This window comes from Nycticebus coucang, chromosome 3, assembly GCF_027406575.1.
Source record: "Nycticebus coucang isolate mNycCou1 chromosome 3, mNycCou1.pri, whole genome shotgun sequence".
NCBI classification, from domain to species: Eukaryota; Metazoa; Chordata; class Mammalia; order Primates; family Lorisidae; genus Nycticebus; species Nycticebus coucang.
Genome location: NC_069782.1, coordinates 93,413,910 through 93,426,937, shown reverse-complemented (window position 1 = coordinate 93,426,937; position 13,028 = coordinate 93,413,910). Strand labels below are relative to the sequence as shown.

Here is a 13,028-nt window from a genome sequence, read left to right as displayed (position 1 = left end):
TTATGTGTTTTGCCTCTGATTATAGTTAACCATTAAACTCCTGAGCTCAAGTAATCCCCTCACCTTGAGATGGAATCTCTCTCTTAACTCTTGTTTTGTCTTCCACCATGCCACACTAACTGCTTTTATTTCTTTTTTTTGGTTTTTTGGCCAGGGCTGGGTTTGAACTCACCACCTCCGGCATATGGGACCGGCGCCCTACTCCTTGAGCCACAGGCGCCGCCCCCTAACTGCTTTTATTTCTGTGTTTTTTTTTGTGTTTTCTTTTGTGTAGGCATGTAGTTGTTTATGTATTAGTTTCATATTAGTATTGGGTACATTGTTGGATACTTGTTTCTCCAGTCTTTTGATACTTTACTAAGATTAATGTATTTCAACTCCATCCAGGTAAACACAAAAGAGGTAAAGTCTCCATCGTTTTTTTCTTTTTTTTTTTGTACAGACAGAGTTTCACTTTATTGCCCTCGGTAGAGTTTTTTTTATGGCTGAACAGTACACCATGTATTTATTATTTACTGTTAGATTTTGGGGATTTAAAATGTATAATCCTGGTTTATACCCCACAATACTCACAATATCCTACCTTCTTTTAGTTCAAATCTTTTGTTGATTGCTGGCCTCATCTTTTCTTTCTTTCTTTTTTTTTTTTTTTTGTAGAGACAGAGTCTCACTTTATCGCCCTTGGTAGAGTGCCGTGGCGTCACACAGCTCACAGCAACCTCCAACTTTTGGGCTTAGGTGATTCTCTTGCCTCAGCCTCCCGAGTAGCTGGGACTACAGGCGCCCGCTATTTTTTTGTTGCAGTTTGGCAGGGGCCTGGCTTGAACCCACCACCCTCAGCATATGGGGCCAGCACCCTACCCGCTGAGCCACAGGTGCTGCCCATCTTTTTTTTTTAACTCTTTGAAACAAAAATAAATGTTTTATTTTTTTTTTTTTGTAGAGACAGAGTCTCACTTATGGCCCTCAGTAGAGTGCGTGGCCTCACACAGCTCACAGCAACCTCCAACTGCTGGGCTTAAGGGATTCTCTTGCCTCAGCCTCCCGAGCAGCTGGGACTACAGGCGCCCGCCACAACGCCCGGCTATTTTTTGGTTGCAGTTTGGCCGGGGCCGGGTCTGAACCCGCCACCCTCGGTATATGGGGCCGGCGCCTTACCGACTGAGCCGCAGGCGCCGCCCTCAAAAATAAATGTTTTATTAAAAATAAGGAACACTTCACGAATTTGTGTGTCATCCTTGAGTAGGGGCCATGCTAATTTTCTCTGTATCGTTCCAATTTTAGTATATCTGCTGCTGAAGCGAGCACAGCTGGCCTCGTCCTTTACTTTTAGTGTTTTTTCTTTTTTTCCTGGAGTCTCACTCTGCTAGAGTGCCCTAGTTTTCCTACCTCTCAGCAACCTTCAATTCCTTGGTTCAAGGTATCCTCCTGCCTCAGCCTCCCACGTAGCTGGGACTACAGGGTCCCACCACAAGGCTCAGTTAAATTTTTCCATCTTTAGTAGAGATGGGGTCTCACTCTTATTCAGGCTGGTCTCAAACTCCTGAGCTCAGAGGATCCTCCTGCCTCAGTTTCCAGTGTGGTAGGTTATAGACATGAGCCACCTTGTCCCAGCCTAGCTTTCTAATAATCTCTTACTTGAAAAGAAGCATTATTACATCCGTAGTGTAAGTTTTGCACACAGCATACAGCATTTATAAACATTGCTGTGGAGCAATGGCTAGTCAATGGCTAAGGTGCTGGCCACATACACTGGAGCTGGTGGGTTTGAATCCAGCCCACCAAACAACAATGACAACTACACCCCCAAAATAGCTGGATGTTATGGCAGACACCTGCAATCCCAGCTACTTGGGAGTCTGAGGCAAGAGAATCGCTTATGCCCAAGAGTCTGAGGTTGCTGTGAGCTGTGATGCCATGGCACTCTACCCAGGGTGACAGTTTGAGACTATCTCAAAAAAAGAAAAAAAAGACTCAACAATTTTCTTCTTCACAAAGTGTTTTTTTTTCTTTTTTGAGATAATCTTCCTCTTTAGGAAGACCTAAATTATGGATACTAAATGAACACAGATTCATTTATGAAGCCTTTGTTTTGCACAGATATTATAAAATGCTTTGAAGTTCAGACCTGATTTTGAATATTGAAGAAAATACTATGGCTTACCTAAACATGGATTCTTTTTTTTTTGGGGGGGGGGGTCAGAGTCTCAAGCTGTCATCTGGGTAGAGTGCTGGGGCATCATAGCTCACAGCAACCTCCAGTGGCATATGGAGCTGGCGCCCTACTCCTTTGAGCCACAGCGCCACCTGTTTTTCTATTTTTAGTAGAGACAGGGTCTTGCTTTTGTTCAGGCTGGTCTTAAACTTGTGAGCTCAAGCTATCCACCCACCGGGGCCTTTTTTTTTTTGCAGTTTTTTTTGGCCAGGGCTGGGTTTGAACCGGCCACCTCTGGTATATGGGGCCAGCGCCCTACTCCTTTGAGCCACAGGAGCTGCCCCCCCAGGGTCTTTACTAGTTAATTTCAGGTCAGCCTTTTGGAGCATATGCTTTTTGGGTTCAACGTTTTGCCAAGTATTGGGAATACATTGTTAAATAAAACAAGTTTTTAAAATATATTTAAAAAAATTTTTTTGAGACAAGTCTTACTCTTGATCATTCTAGAGTGCCATTGCCTCAGTCTAGCACATAGCAACCTCCAACTTCTGGGCTCAAGCAGATCTGTCTGTCTCAATGAAACAATTTTTTTGCTATTAAGCATTTAGTAGTCTAATTAAGGAGACAGGTGTGGAAAGAAATCAGTTTGTTACAGTGACATTAAAGGTTAAGAGTATGGTCTTGAGCTGCTTGTGGCTGTGTGATTTTGGTTATGTTGCTTAATCTATGGAAGCTCAGTGTCCTTGTGAATAAAATAGAAATATGTGCATATTTGTTGTTTTGAAGATTAAATGAGGTCATTTGAGGTGTTTATCATATGTTACCTAAAATTATTGGCTACTGAGGAGGTTGAAATGTCTCTCATGTCCCTCTCGTGGGCAGTGGAAAGCATTGGAGGGGTTTAAGCAAAGAGATGACATGGTTGGTACATTTTAGAAATATATAAATCATTATGTCTTGTAGTAGTTAAGTACATTTGAGGAGGCTGTGGTAATAAACCAGTTGGGAGATGATAACTGATCATTGTATTTATGTAGAAAGGTTGGGAGAGAGTTCCATGTTATAAAGGTTAATATTTTCATGTTACAAAGGTTAAAACTTGATGATTGATTTAATGAAGAGGGTAAAGGAGTCAGGGATAATGTTCCAAAATTTTTTTTATTTTTTTCATTTTTTGAGACAGTCTCACTTTGTTTCCCTCCATAGAGTGCTGTGACATCACAGCTCACAGCAACCTCAAACTCTTGGGCTCAAGTGATTCTCTTGCCTCAGCCTCCCAAGTAGCTGGGACTATAGGCGCCTGCCAGAACGCCCTGCTACTTTTAGAGACGGGGTCTTGCTCTGACTCAGGCTGGTCTCAAACCTGTGAGCTAAGGCAGTCCACCTGCCTCGGCTTCCCAGAGTGCTAGGATTACAGGTGTGAGCCACCGTGCCTGACCTCAATTTTTGGTTTTAGTGATTGAGTAGATGGTGGTATTTACAACTGAGTTAGAAGTATGGGAGGAGGTTGCGGGTGGAGGTCAAGAGATTTAGTTCAATTTTGTTCATGCTTGAAATGACTGCTATGTAGGTGGGCATATTCAGGATACAGATTGATTTATGTTTTTTGGTGGTTAGAATAATCATGGTGGACTCTTTAATTGTATTTAAATGTATGATGACACAGTGTCATTTAATAATGGGAGCTACTATTGCCATTATTTTTATGTAGGTGTTATTTAAAGCAACTGATAGATGAGTCTTTCTAGAAAAAGGTAAAAGTGAACGCTGGGGCTCGGCCCCTGTAGCTCAGTGACTAGGGTGCCAGCCACATACAGCTGAGCTGAAGGGTTCGAATCCAGCCTGGGCCAACTATAACCGAAAAAAAAAAAAAATAGCTGGGTATTGTGGTGGGTGCCTGTAGTCCCACTACTTGATAAGCTGAGGCAAGAGAATTGCTTAAGCCCAAGAGTTGGAGGTTGCTGTGAGCTGTACATAGTGAGACTCTGTCTCAAAAAAAAAAAAAAAAAAAGTGAACACTGGGTGCGGTGGCTCATGCCTGTAATCCCAGCACTCTGGGAGGCTGAGGTGGGTAGATTGCTTGAGCTCAGAGGTTCGAGACCAGCCGGAGCAAGAGTAAGACCCCGCCTCTAAAAATAGCCAGGCATTGTGGCGGGCACCTGTAGTCCCAGCTATTTGGGAGGCTGAGGCAAGAGAATTGCTTGAGCCCAAGAGTCTGAGGTTGCTGTGAGCTATGACGCTACGGTACTCTACCTGGGGCGACAAAGTGAGGCTCTGTCTCCAGAAAAAGAAAAGTGAAAGAGGTGGGTTAGAAGATAGAATATTTAATGGATGGATAGATAAGGAATAATGATGGAAGAAGACTGAGAAATAGGGAGGTTAGCAGGAGAACTAAGGGTTTCATGAAGTATAGTGAGTTTATATAAGAGTAGTCAGTAGGTCGAGTGCAGCGGGTTGCATCTGTAATCCCAGTGTTTTGAGAGACTGAACTTGAAGTCAGGAGATTGAGACCAGCTTGGGCAGCATAGTGAGACCCCCAACTCTATGAAAAAAAAAATTAGCAGGGCATGGTGGCTCATGCCTGTAGTTTCATCAACTAAGGAAGCTGAGGGAGGAGGATTACTTGAGCCCAGAAGTTTGAGGTTACAGTAAACTATGATCAGTCAAGCTTGTATGACAGAGCAAGACCCTGTCCCTTAAAAAAAAAAAGTGGTCAGTAATATCAGATATAACAGAGGGATATAGTAAAATAAGGCCTAAAGGGGTCCACTATTTTTGACAGTGTGATGTGGATGTCATTGCTATCCTTAGCTAAGGTATGTCCCAGTGGAATGATGGGGACAGAAGCCAGAACAAAATGAATTAGCAAATAAATGAGAAGTTGATATATTGATAAAATGGGTCAATTTTGTTGATGTGGTTCAAGAACCAAGCAATGACATCTTTACCAAATTTTATTTTCTATAGCCAGGTGTGTGGTATGCACCTGTACTCCCAGATGCTTGGGAGGCTGAGTTAAGAGCATTGCTTGAAGTTAGGGGGGAAATTTTTCCCTTAATGAAAATATGTGACTAGTCATTTTGAATAATTAACAATGATTTTTATCTGTTTTATGTATTTAGGTTTAAATCTAGTTTAATTTTTTCCTCCAGCTTTCTTTAATTGAGTTTTAATTCTCATGTTCTTGTTAATGAGAATTTAAAATATTATTTTCATAAACCTTGTGGCTTTTTGCTATTTTCATTCTAACCTTGTGATTTACTCTTAATCTGTTTCTTTATAAGCTTCTTAATTTTCAGTCCAGCTTTAGTGTGAAATGTAGTGATTAACACTTGGCCCCTGTTTTCTTCCTTTCTAATATATTTTAATTAGCTTTTTTTTTTTTTTTATTAGAAGAGCCAGTTGAACATGTTGTTTAAAATCTCACCTTATCCACCCTGTCTACTTGATAGGTTCTGCCAATTCTGTAAAACTTCTGCTTTTTGGTGTGTATTTCATTTTCTTCTTAAGTTAGGGCAGAGAAAGGTTGAAAACTACCACTGTACCATTTTGCTATCTCTGGTTTTTAGGGACTATATTCTCATTTGAATCTAATATGCCATTGGGAAACAAAACCTAACCCAAAATAGGCTGTACTTGGCATCATTCTTGGAAAGATACGGTGGGAAGTTTGAGTTACAGCTTTCTACTAAGTTGATTTTTCTCCTTGAAGTTTATTAATTTAAATATTGAGTATTCAGAGAACAAGATACAGATAAATATGATACACTCAAAGGCTATATATTTGTCCCTCAGTATCCCTGGGGGATTGATTCTGGGACTCCCCCTTGGATACCAAAATCTATTGATGCTCAAGTCCCTTATATAAAATGGTATAGAGTTTGCATAACCTGTGCATGCACATCTTCCCATATGCTTTTAAGTCATCTCTAGGTTACATATGATACCTAATACAAGGTAAATTCTTTGTTGTTATACTGTATTGTTGAGGGAATAGTGACAAGAAAAAAAGCCTGCATATATTCAGTACCGACACAACCATCCTTCTACCCTCGCCTTCAGATACTGTCACTGTGTGGTTGGTTGAATTCACAGATACAGAACGCCTGGATATAGGCTGATTGAATCTTCTGTCTTGCCAACAATTAGGTTGGCGGAACAGTGGTTCTCAACCTGTGGGTCCTGACCCATAAGAACTGTATTTAAGGGTCACGGCGTTAGGAAAGGAAAATGAGAACTACATCAAATTATAAACACACATTTGAAGAAAATTAACTGTAAGTTTCAATGGGAAATAACTATCTCATTAGTAAGGGTTGTGGTCTTGATTGTATATTTATCTTACATTTATATTTATAGTTTATACTATGCCTACTTTCAAAATGAATGTGAAGCAGTCATTTTAGTTTATAACATAATTTTGACAAAAGGCGTGTACATTTTTTAATGTACTTTTTTTTTAAATTTTTTTTTTTTTATTGCAATTTGGCCAGGGCTGGGTTTGAACCTGCCACCCTCGGCATATGGGGCCGGCGCCCTACTCACTGAGCCACAGGCTCCGCCCAATGCACTTTTTTTTTTTTTTAGAGACTGAGTTTTAGTTTGTTGCCCTCAGTAGAGTGCTGTAGTGTCACAGCTCATAGCAACCTCCTGCTCTTGGGCTTAGGTGATTCTTTTGCCTCAGCCTCCTGAGTAGCTGGGACTACAGGTGCCCACCACAACGCCCGGCTATTTTTTTGTTGCAGTTTGGCCTGGGCCGGGTTCGAACCCGCCACCCTCAGTAGATGGGGCTGGTGCCCTACTCACTGAGCCACAGGCACTGCCCTTTTTAATGTACTTTTAAAAGGTATTTTGTACCAAAAGATTGAGAAAGTTCTGTAATCAATTATATAAAGGACGATGACTGTGCCAACGACTGGATCCCTGAAGGTCTGCCCAGCAAATCCAGGTTCACTTCAAAACCCAGTGCATTTTCTGAGATGAAAGGCCATCTCCCAGCCAGCCCAAACTTCAGACCAGTGTTGCTGATTTTTGATCTATAAGAATTGTTTATCAACCATGTTAACTCATTAACGTGTATTCATCATAAATTTCTTTTTAAGGTTAAAAAAATGTATTTTGTAAAGTTTTTTTCCTTTACAACTAGCTATCTATGAATATGGAGTTTGATTATAGCTTATGAACTATGGAAGAAATAAATTACCTTTAAAAATGTCCTTTTTCTAATTTACAAACTAAATCAGTGTTCCAGTTTTTAAAATTAGAATATTCTTCTAGGCAGAAAGATAATTAATGAGTGTAGGTTATTTTAGTAGCATTTTGGGGGAAACTCTCTCAGCTTTGTTTCATAGGATTCTTTGTAAAAAGTAATACAATCTTTTTTTTTTTTTTTTGTGGTTTTTGGCCGGGGCTGGGTTTGAACCCACCACCTCCGGCATATGGGACCAGCGCCCTACTCCTTGAGCCACAGGTGCCGCCCAAAAGTAATACAATCTTTGATGATAAACAAGGGTCAGAAGAGAGAAACTTTTAAAATGATTTTAATCAACTTCTGCTCCACTCTATAAAATATGTGAAGATAGGACATACTATCACAATTTCCAATCTCAAATTTCCAGCTTCAGTCTTTTCAGAAATAATGCATAAAACATAATATATAATGTATAAAAATAGCCCTGTAGTTTGTGCTACTTTAATCTGAGAAAATTTTGAAGATAAAATATCAATCATTCCTTGTTTAGCACTTCAGAGGTTTTTACACCCCAGGCAATAAATACTGTACTATTTCATTCAGAATAGATGAGAGGTATATCATTCTTTTTATAAAGTAGATGTCTTAGACCATTTTATGTTGCCTGAAACTGGGTAATTTGTAAGAAAAGACATTTATTTCTTAAAGTTACGGAGGCTGAGAAGTTCATTCAGGGTCGAGTGACTGTACCTGGAGAGAGCCTTCTTGCTGGTATGGACTCCCTACAGAATCCTGAGCTATAGGGAGCTGAGCATGCTGATATGCTAGCTCAGGTCTTTCTTTCTCTTCTTATAAAGCCAGTAGTTCTCCTCACATAACCCATTAACCTCTGTATGGATTAACCCATTCATGAAGAGTAGAGTCCTACTGGTCCAATCACCTCTTAAAGACCCCACCTCTCAAAACTGTCACATTAGGGATTAAATTTCAATACAAAATTTCAAACCATAGCAAGCACTTGTGAAAGGGGAGACAGAAAAAGAAAATCAACATGACCTTTCTACTTGGACCTCTCTGATTCATTGTCAGCAGGTAGATTTCTTTTTTCTTCTTTTGGAGACAGTCTTACTCTATCACCCTTTGTAGAGTGTCATGGCATCATAGCTCATAGCAGGCAGATTTGTTTTAAGAAACAGTTGAGTAGGAATGGAAAATGGAAGACCTTGGAGCTGTTGTCCATTATTGTTTATCTTTTTCTGTGTACCGTTCAGAAAGTCTCTTTACCTTCAGCAGTAGAAATATATATGGTATTGTGGAAGATCTATTATTTATAGCAATTTCTATTTTATAGGCAAAGAAACAGACTTGAAGAAGTGAAGTACTTGCCTAGGGGTTGCTCATGCCTGTAATCCTAGCACTGTGGGAGGCCAAGGCAGGTGAATTGCCTGAAATCACAGGTTCAAGATCAGCCTGAGCCAGAGTGAGACCTGGTTTCTAAAAATAGCAGGGCATCATGACAGGTGCCTGTAGTCCCAGCTACTTGGGAGGCTGAGGCAAGAGAATCGCTTGAGTCCAAGAGTTTGAGGTTGCTGTGAGCTATGATGCCACAGCACGATACCAAGGGTGACAAAGTGAGGCTCTGTCTCAAAAAGAAAAAAAAAAAAAAGAAAAGAAAAAAACAGAAATTAGTAAATGATCTGTCAGAAACTCCAAAACGGATTTTTAATTCTGTATCTTACTACTTAATACAAAGCTTGGTACACAGTAGATGCTTAGTGTATATTTAATGAATGAATATTGTTTTATGAACTCTTAAATATTTAACATTGTGGTAGTTTCTTGAATTTTGAACTGTTGGATGCGCATGACATAGATGATTCATGGTCAAGTTGTTTTTCCCTTTGGTCCCTACAGTTGTGTTTATGGAAGTAATTAATAGGACACAAAAGCATCTGTTTGAGCATTCTTGGTGCTTTATCAATTAAGCCATGATAATGTAGTAGTACTTGTTTGGTGGGGGTCAACTGACAGTATGTTGATACTGTATTTGTATGACCAGTCTATTTCGTTTCTGTGTTATAGATATTCTCTGAAACCAAACGACCAAATCTTGGCTGAAGACAAGCACAAGGAACTGTAAGTACATTAAATGCAGGTTGTGTGTAAGTTTATTTTATGAAGTAGATGTATGTAAACAATTTGATTTTAAAAAATTATATTGTATATTAAGCTGTAATTTATAGTACATAAGGTATGCACAGGCCAGAATTGCTCCTGTGTGCATATTAAAATATGTAGTATTCTGTTCCATCATCTTGACTAAGGGGATGTTAGTAAATGAGTCATTTCATTTTCTTTCTCCAGATAAAATGTTAAATTGTCATTGTTAATTTTTGGATTGTTTTCACTTGGTTTCCCAGCTAACAGTGGAGAAATATAATTTTGTTTCTTTTGTTGATTTATGAAAAAATAAATGATGTCTAGCTATTGATTAGTATAAGAGAAAACACTTTACAGTAGAACCTCCATAAGTGGACCACCCAAGGGAAGGTAACAAACTGCTCAACATATGGAGGTGGTCTGTATAAGGAAGACTTGCCTACTATACTGATATGTGTACATGTGGTACATGTCCGGTCTGTGAACATTAGGCCAGGTCAATTTAAGGAGGTGGTCAACTATCGAGGTTCTACTGTATATATATTGTCCAGACATTTTATGCAGTTTCTTTACTGATAAGTAGAGTCATTGAGAGTAGGTGATTATCACTGTATCATTGGTTGGCTATTTGTTATTAAAGGGTCTTTTATGGTTTGGGAATTTAATGGACAGCCTAGAGGTTCCTTTGGGTTTTGTAGGCTGTGACCAATATTAAAAATATCAGGAATCTGCTTTTAAAGAACCTATCTATATTATTTCGTAACCCATTTTAATGTGTTAGTTCATTTGGCAGGTTTTTTTTTTTTTTTTTTTGAGACAGTCTCACTATGTCACCCTTGGTAGAGTGCTGTGGTGTCACAGCTCACAGCAAACTCTTGGGCTTCTGTCTTAAGATATGGTTTGTCCCCATAGTAGAGCTTTGCTAGGTTTTTTCTTACATTTTATATGAAAAATTTTAAACCTAACAGCATATGTGTGTATATATATATATATACACCCCCATATATTCACCACCTGATTTTATTATTGTACTTGCTTTATCACCTGTCTATTCATTCTGTCCATTAATGCATCTGTTTTTTTGGATGAATTTCAAAGTAAGTTGCAGACATCAGTATGTTTATTTCTGTGTTTCAACATGAATATGATCAATTAGAATTACTTATTTCAGAGTTTTTAAAAAACTTTCATCTGTTCTAGAATTTCTTATAAATGGAATCATAGGTATGTTCTGTTTTATATGAGGTTCCCTTTATTCAGTATGTTTTGAGATTCATCAGTGTCATTGCATGTATTGCTTAGTTAATTCTAGTTAATTCCTTTTTTTTGTTTGTTTTTTGTTTTTAGAGACAGAGTCTCACTTTGTTGCCCTTGGTAGAGTGCCGTAGTATCACAGCTCACAGCAACCTTCAGCTCTTGGGCTTAGGTGATTCTCTTGCCTCAGTCTCCCGAGTAGCTGGGACTATAGGCGCTGCCTGCCACAATGCCCCGCTATTTTTTGTTGCAGTTTGGCTGGGGCTGGGTTTGAACCCACCAACCTTGGTATATGGGGCCGGCGCCCTACTCACCGAGCCACAGGTGCCACCCTTAATTTTACCTGATTATTTTTTCTTTTTTTCCTTTTTTAAGACAGAGTCCAACTCTGTCGCCTAGTCTAGAATGTCATAGCTTCAGCCTAGCTCATAGCAACCTCAAACTTCTGGGCTCAAGTGATCCTCCTGTTTCAGTCTCCCTAGTAGCTCGGATTACAGGCACCTGCCTCAACACCCTAGCTAATTTTCTTTTTCTTTTTTTTTATTAGTGACATGGTCTTGCTCTTGTTTAGGCTGAACTCTTGAGCTCAAGAGATCCTCCTGCCTACCTCAGCCTCCCCCATTGCTAGGATTACAGTCATGAGGTACCTTGCCTAGCCCCTGATTATTGTATATGGTAAATATTAACTGTGCTTTAATTGAAAACATTTTTAGTTCCCAAAATCTGGTGATTCATATTCCACTTTATACTTAGTCATCTATGCTTCCCAAACATACTTGTTATTTCTTTGTCTGAAGAAGACTGACATACAAGAAAACAGGGAAAAATTGGTCAGCAGTGACACTTGTTTTTCTCAGCAAAATGGTTTTTCTCAGATTTCTGAATCAGAGTTTAGTTTTATAAATGGAATAATTTAAAACAAGTTAGAGAACATCCCTATTTTATTTGATACATATTTTTCACCCTGTTTTTTTTTTTTTTTTTTTGTAGAGACAGAGTCTCACTTTATGGCCCTCGGTAGAGTGCCGTGGCCTCACACAGCTTACAGCAACCTCCAACTCCTGGGCTTAAGCGATTCTCTTGCCTCAGCCTCCGGAGTAGCTGGGACTACAGGCGCCCGCCACAACGCCCGGCTATTTTTTGGTTGCAGTTTGGCCAGGGCTGGGTTTGAACCCACCACCCTTGGTATATGGGGCTGGCGCCCTACCAACTGAGCCACAGGCGCCGCCCTTTCACCCTGTTTTTTAATACTAGGCATTATTTAAAGAAAAGATACTTACTACAGCTTTGTATATATTAGTTGTACCTCAATAAAAGTGCCGTAAGAAAAAGTAGAAGATACTAACTTCGTTTATAACTGAAGACTTACTCTTTAGTGGTGGGTTTTCTTATTGTTGGACACATCTGTTGTTATGAAGATAGAACAATTTTGTTTTCATGAATAATATAAATTCTGTATATTACCTTGAGTAGAATATTGAGATCTGATGGTAAGGATTCAGGTAAGGTAAGTTAAACATTGGTTAGAGTTGGGTAAATTCCAAAAGGAAATATAAATTTACATGTAGCTATACCACTTAACATAGATGGAGGTAATTTGATAGCTCAGGATTTATTATAGTTTTGCTGTACTATATAAGGCATGGAGAAAATCTCTTTAAAAGAGGTTTACAACTGTAATACCAAACAGAAGTTCAGAATTGCTACTATTAAATATGAATAAGAGAAGGCAAACAGAAAAGATTCACAGTTATTTACTTGGCTTTTCAAGATAGCTGTCAAGGTAAAGGGTCAACTTACATGAGCAATGTGTATTGCTCTAAATATGAAGTATATTTTCTTTCTGATACTGAATGAGTTCTATAATGATATTTTAATGTCAAAAATTATGTTGTCAGGCTTGGTGCCTGTAGCTTAGCAGCTAGGGCGCCAGCCACATACACTAGGGGTGACGGGTTTGAACGCAGCCTGGGCCTGCCAAGCAACAATGACAACTGCAACAAAAAAATAGTCGGGCACTGTGGTGGGCTACTTGGGAGACTGAGCGAGAGAATCACTTAAGCCCAAGAGTTTGAGGTTGCTGTGAGCTGTGATGTCATGGCACTCTACCGTGGGCAACATACTGAGACTCTGTCTCCAAAAAACAAAAAAATTATTTTGTCAGATTTACCCATTAGATTTTTAAATTTTGTCTTAGAAAAATTAGATTATAGTGTTTAAGTTTTTGTCAGTTAAGGATTATGATGAAATGGGAGAAATTTATGCAAA

At 39.2% G+C, this 13,028-nt stretch overlaps 1 protein-coding gene and 1 non-coding gene across 3 annotated transcripts in view; one reads left to right on the top strand and one right to left on the bottom strand.

The window, feature by feature from the left end:
- The window catches only part of ADK (adenosine kinase), a 599,854-nt gene that overhangs the window by 49,760 nt on the left and 537,066 nt on the right, over positions 1-13,028 (top strand). For both annotated transcript variants that reach the window (XM_053586052.1, XM_053586053.1), the window contains exon 3: positions 9,429-9,482. In XM_053586052.1, the coding sequence (XP_053442027.1) occupies positions 9,429-9,482 (54 nt within the window). The remainder of the gene's footprint in view (positions 1-9,428; positions 9,483-13,028) is intronic.
- Positions 1,202-1,304, bottom strand: LOC128582719 (U6 spliceosomal RNA). Its single transcript, XR_008379165.1, has one exon. It is a non-coding gene; the product is annotated as a U6 spliceosomal RNA (small nuclear RNA).